A 5,899-nucleotide genomic window follows, 5' to 3' on the forward strand; every position below is an offset into this window, starting at 1 on the left:
ACCTTCTCTCTGGAATTTCTCCTCTCCTTTCCCTTTCCCTTTCCCTTTCCCTTCTTTTCCCCAGGCCAACTTGTTAAAACAGTATTCATTGTGCGTAGGTGGACCCTGACTGTGAAGTGAGTAAACCAATAACCAGGCAGGTTTTCTGAGAAAGTTGGGCAGGCTTAACAGGCCCTGGAATGGTCTGGCACCACCTGCTGGCAGATGCTTCCTTAGCCCCCTCTCCCGGTCTGTTCCTCCAGCTGGCTGGAGCCTAGGGCAGACTGGGGGGAGGAGTCATTCCGGCCTGTAGGACATCACAGTGTGCTGGAATTGGAGGATCTCCCGGTTTTCTAGGGCTGGCATGACTCTGCGAGAGCGTGACAGGCTCCCACTGGAGGAGGCAGGAATGCCACCAAATGAGGGCAGGCTGTAGGTGGGTGCCAAGAACCTGGGTTTGGCAATGGAAGCCAGGGAATGCCCTCATAAGTGCCCAGGAGGCTGGTGATCTGCCAATGGCCAAGAGGACGGGCAGCTCGGATCTTCTCCAGGGACACAGAGAAGACGAGAACACTGAAGTTGGAGTTAGAATATTTGGGTTCAAATCATGCCTCCTATGCTTACTACCGTGTGACCGTGGGCAAGTCACTTGAGCTTTCTGGGCCTCAGTTTCCTCAATTGTAAACTAAAAGAGTAGGCTAGACAATCTTTTCAAGTCTTTTCAGGTTCCGAATTAGAAGCTTCTTCGAGGCAAGTGGGAAACCAACCAGAAAATGAAGGTGGGGAGGGTACCAAGGGCTTTTGCCCCTTGCAGAAGCCCGGACGGATCCCCAGGGGTCGCTGCTCTGCTCCCCAAATTCACGGCCAGCCAGGAGCCTCCCTAAAACATCCTCCCCTTCGCAGCCTCTGCCTGCTCAATAAATAGAGCCCGGCTGTACCACCGCTCAGGCTCCTGCAGGGGAAGGAGCAGGATCAGCCGAGTGGGGCTTCTGGGCTCTGAATTCCACAGCGCGGCGGCACCGCGGAGGCCCGGGCCAGCCACAGAGGCAGCGGGGGGAGAGTGGCTGGAAGAGGCCCTCTGGGGATACGACGAGGCGGGGGACTCCGCCCCCCCCCCTCCAACCTCCCCACGGCTGATGGTAGAAGCCGGGACCCAAACAAAGGCGGGCGGCGGATAAAAGGCGGCGGCGGCGGCTTAAGTGGGGCTGCCGCTGCTTGCTTTCCCGTTCGCTTTGCTCGTTGGCTGCCCAGCCGAGCCCACCGGCTCGCGGCGCAGCGCAGCCCCGGGGCCAGAGCCCAGATCAGTCGCGAGGGGCTGGCGGTGCGCCCCAGCAGTCCGAGTCCCAGCCCGAGCTGGGGGCCACGGGCCGGCCTCTGGCTCAGAGGAAGTCCGCGGGCTCCGTGACTGCCCGCGGCTTCTGGGGGAGGGGAGGAGGTCCAAGTGGCCGCAGCTTCCCAGCCTCCGAGTGCGCCCTGGGCACGGGGTGCCTCTGGGGGCTGTGGCCCTCTGGGCCAGGAGCGCACGGGCGCCCGACGGTCCATCCAGAGGTGAGTACGCCAGGTGAGGGTGGCGAGAAGGGAAGAATGGGCACGCGGAGGCCAGCGGGCTACGCGGCTCAGTGCCTACCTGCCCAGGGGCCAGACTCTCTCTGCCCGCCGATCCACAGTGGGAGCGGGGGGTAGGGAGGAGGCGACTAGGGTCCCAGGTGCTAGAGAGGTCGAATGACCTGGTGGATCTTTCCATTCCCACCCTGAAGTACCTAGCAAACTCCCTGAGGCCGAGGCTTCAGAAGGACGGGCAGATTACTTAGTTTTTCAGAAGCGGTGCCTATGGCAGTCTCTTTTGGATCTGTCCCTTCCCGCCTCCTCCTCCATCTTATCGTGCGGTTGGGTAAAAGTTGAGCGGACCGAGGAGCTCCAGAGGCTTGGGGCAGCGGAGGGTATTGTCGGGGGAGGAGAGGGGGAAGAATGGGAAGGGTTAACAAGATATACAGCTCTTCTTGCCGCCCCCCTCCCCCATCCATACTCCACAGATTTAAAGGTAAGGAGTGGAGGGATTCAAGAGAAATAACTAACCGAAGGGTTCTGTCCAGTTACGGGCTTATAGAATGTCAGAGCTGGAAAGGACCTTAGCTAAAGCTCATCTGTTCCAATACCCTCATCTCCTTGGCGGACTGAGGGGCCGAGACCCGAGCTGAGCTTGAAAGAGGAGGTGGGAGCCTTAAACAGAGAAGCTAGTGCAGAAGGATGCCTAGAAGGGGCCACCTGGGCTGTTGTCCTGGTAAACCTCAGTTTTCTTGGAGTCTGAAGGAGAAGTGGATTCTCAGTCAGTGTATCCTGGGCCCGCGGAGGTGGGGTGCGAAAGGAGTAGAGAGAAAAAAAGGCTGAGGTCCATGGTGTTATGGGGGCAGAAGGGGAGGTGGGGAGCGCCGTGCTGGTGCCAACACTGCAGCGCAAAGAAGTTTTCCAAACTCCCCCGGGGAAAGGAAGCTCCCCCCCACCCCCCGGGTTAATGGCAGGTTAGGCTTTAAAGGTGTCTGCGCTTCTGAGTGAACGCCGAGAGAGAGAGAGAGAGAGAGAGAGAGAGAGAGAGAGAGAGAGAGAGAGAGAGAGAGAGAGAGAGAGAGAGAGAGAGAGAGAGAGAGAGAGAGAGAGAGAGAGAGAGAGCATTTGTCCTTCCGTGCTTTCAGAACCTTGGACAGGTCCTGAGGGCTATGAGAGCCAGTGACTGAAGGTATCATAAGGTGGATCTCAGCTCTGAATGCCAGGTAGGATGAGTACAGACAAAACTCCGCTTTTCCTGATCCCCTCTCTCTATCCTCAACACACGGCGGTGGGAGTGCGTGGGTGGGGTACAAATCTAATAAGATAGCCCTCCCCTCGGGAGCACAATGAAGGTAGGTGATTGATCGATGGATTCATCTATCTACTCCCTGAGAGACCCATTCACTCTCACATGCACATGCAAGTGCCTGGTTCGAATGGATATATGGGGCCTTCCCTGCTCCTCACGCCCCACTCCCCAGCAACATATACTCCTGTGTGCCGGTTGTGTTGTATCTGGCTTCTGATCAGAGACGGCTCACTTAACTGGAGAGACGATGGGAATGGAGGGATGAGAATCATTCCTTCAGATCATTCATTCTCTGATAGGAACCCCCCTGACTCTGTGCTAGCTGCTTGGGAACATTCAGGCACTAAGGTCACTTGGGGAACAGAGCTAAGTCCCAGACCCTGGGTGACTGTAGGGCTGCCATGGCTCACACTTTCTCTGTGTCAGAGAACAAAAGCTCTCTCCCACATTGCTGTGACAGATTAAACTTGAATTTAGTGTTTCCTGTTATACCTTCTCCCTCTTTCTCCACTCCTATCAGAATTCATCCCTCATCAGCCCTTCTTAATCCTCCATCCATCTCCAACTAACCCCTTGTATTGAAATCAGCATCCCCACTCTCCCCTGCCTCTTTTGCCTCTATGTCTCCATCTCTCCCCTAATAATAAATCCACTTCTTTCTGCAATTCTCCTTGCAATCCTTTTTTCTCTTTCTCTAGGACTTTCATCAGCATCTCTCTTCTCTCTCTCTTTCTGCCTATCTCTGACTTGTGAGGCAAAGCCATTCTTATTCCAGGACTTCCTTATCACTGTCCTCAAGGTTCAGATCATAGGGAAGATTTCTCTTAATTTAAGTGACACATACTGCCCCCCCAAAACTCTCAAGTGCTTGAGAGCACACACACACACACACACACACACACACACACACACACACACACACACCTCCACCAGTCCATTTAACACTTTCCTAGTAGCAGCTGTGGTTCCCTCTGAGAAGCACGGATTATGGGGTGGTATGATGCCCACAGCTCATACTCCCTGCCTACTAGGAGACCACTTTGGATGAATAAATCATCCCAGACACTGAGAAGCTGGATTTCCACCCTCAACATAGGAAAAAAACTTGGGTCTGGGAGTTACCTGGAATTTCAGTGAGTGACATCCTGCCCAGGATTAGGTTTTTGATCTTTAGTTTTTTAAAAACATGATATCAGATACTCTGCCTCCCCCACCTCACCTTGTCCCATGCCCACATCCCCATCTCATCTCCCCTTGTCTTCCAAAACCAGAAACCTCCCTCAAAATGTTGCCTCTATTCATTCTGCTTGACTGGAAATCAGGAAACCTGGATTGTAATTTGAATTTTCATGCTAACACTAAGGGATACATCCCTTCTTAGGGCCTTAGTTTTCTCACCTGTAAAAGGAAGAGACTGGATTCAGTGATTTCTCAGGGTCTCTCAGTGACATTCTGTTTTTAGAGCTTTGCGGATGGTTCCTAGCTTAGGGGTGGGACTAAATCTTGGGGTGGAGAATTGGATTCTACCCTAGTGAATCTGCAGAGGCCTTAGGGCTTTTTACCACTATTGATACTCCCTTGGGATAGGGAAAGTCAAGGATAATTCCTCATGATATGTGGGGAAATTGGGAACTAGGAAAGTTATATTTATGACAGCATTGATTTTTTTATTGGAAGGGGACCTTAGATCATCTAGGTTAATCCTCTGTTACAAATAAGGAAACTTAGACCCAGAAAAGGGAAATAACTTGCCCAAGGTCACACTGATAGAACCTATTGAACCCCAGCATCCTGAGTCCTGGACCTCATCAAAGACAGAGTCAGGCTTGTACAATAGCCCAGACAATGTTTCCCTCTAGACCTCACTGGGCAGATGGAGAAGCAGCATGTTATAGCGGATAATTAGACTTAGAGTCAACAAGTCATTTAGAATTTATGATCCTCAGTTTCCACATTTGTAAAATGGGGAAGTGGGCTATATGGCATCTAAAGTCCCTTACAGATCTACCTCCATACTCCTATGATCTATGTTCAGGCCTCACTCCTAAGGCACTGACTTGTTTCCTTCCCGAATTTAAGTCATGATTGGCATGTGAATAATTCCAGAGAGGAGGTCAAATTTTTTTTGGGGGGGGGAGGAATAGGATATTTTGACTTTCAGGAAAGACTAAGCCATTGAATCCCCTCTTCAAAGGTAGATGCTTCTGAATGAATAATTCAATTTAACAAATGGTTAAGGGCCTACTATGTGAAGTAGCTGGGCAGGTGGTAACTACTCATGTTTCTCCCTCCCCCAACTTATCTCATTGGGCTTTGATTTAGAGCTAAGAAGGGGCCCTTGGAGGCCACAGAGGCCAATCTTTTTTTCTTTTTTTACTTTGACAGATGAGGAAAGTAAGGAGAGAAATGAAACAGCATGTCGTGGTCTCACAGGCAGAGGATTTGTACCCAAAGGAAGCTTCCCAGATAGAAGTTGGATAACAAAGCACTGTACAGGGCTTTGCCTTTAAAGGACATCAAGTCCTGGGCTCTGTCTGGAAGGCCACTCCCCTCTTTTCCTCCTATTCCCCTCCCCCTAATAAGCACAATAAGTAATGATTTCAGAGGGTCTGTAAACTTTAATGAGAAAAATTACATTTTTGTTTCAATACAATTGACTTCCTGCACAATCCCGTATATTTTATTTTATGTATTTAAAAACATTCTGAGAAGGGATCTAAAGCCTTCAGCAGATTTCCAAAGAGGTTGATGACATAAAAGAGGTTAAGAACCTCTTCTCTAGAGGTAGTGTGGGACAATGGGAAGGGTATTAAATGGCATCAAGTGGTCTTGAATTTAAGTCCCCCCTTAGAGAACCGAGTGCGTGAACTGTGTGAATCCTGCTAAGTCAATGAGTCTCTTTCAGCCTCAGTTTGCTCATCTCTAAAGTGGGGATAATAGTAGCATTTCTCCCATGGGTTTTTGGAAGGATTGAATGAGATAATACTTGTCGAATGTCTTGCAAGCCTGAAAGCACTACGCACACATTAACTACTTTCATTAGGGTTTAGTAAATCGTCATGGATT

At 50.9% G+C, this 5,899-nt stretch overlaps 1 protein-coding gene across 1 annotated transcript; it reads left to right on the plus strand.

Moving 5' to 3' along the window:
* Positions 1–343: 343 nt before the first annotated feature.
* On the plus strand, positions 344–5,491 carry LOC140507471 (uncharacterized). The gene is made up of 4 exons (XM_072615550.1): positions 344–411; positions 905–1,025; positions 1,123–1,527; positions 5,219–5,491. Exons 1-4 carry the CDS (start codon positions 344–346, stop codon positions 5,312–5,314), a joined length of 690 nt encoding a protein of 229 aa, XP_072471651.1. The 3' UTR covers positions 5,315–5,491.
* Positions 5,492–5,899: the final 408 nt, after the last annotated feature.

Source organism: Notamacropus eugenii, chromosome 5, assembly GCF_028372415.1.
Source record: "Notamacropus eugenii isolate mMacEug1 chromosome 5, mMacEug1.pri_v2, whole genome shotgun sequence".
NCBI classification, from domain to species: domain Eukaryota; kingdom Metazoa; phylum Chordata; class Mammalia; order Diprotodontia; family Macropodidae; genus Notamacropus; species Notamacropus eugenii.

Coding starts and splice junctions, on each gene's coding strand:
- LOC140507471 (XM_072615550.1), top strand. CDS start 344: ATGACTCTGCGAGAGCGTGACAGGCTCCCACTGGAGGAGGCAGGAATG. Junction 412..904: donor CCACCAAATGAGGGCAGGCT/GTAGGTGGGTGC, acceptor CTCAATAAATAG/AGCCCGGCTGTACCACCGCT. Junction 1,528..5,218: donor GCCCGACGGTCCATCCAGAG/GTGAGTACGCCA, acceptor TTACTTTGACAG/ATGAGGAAAGTAAGGAGAGA.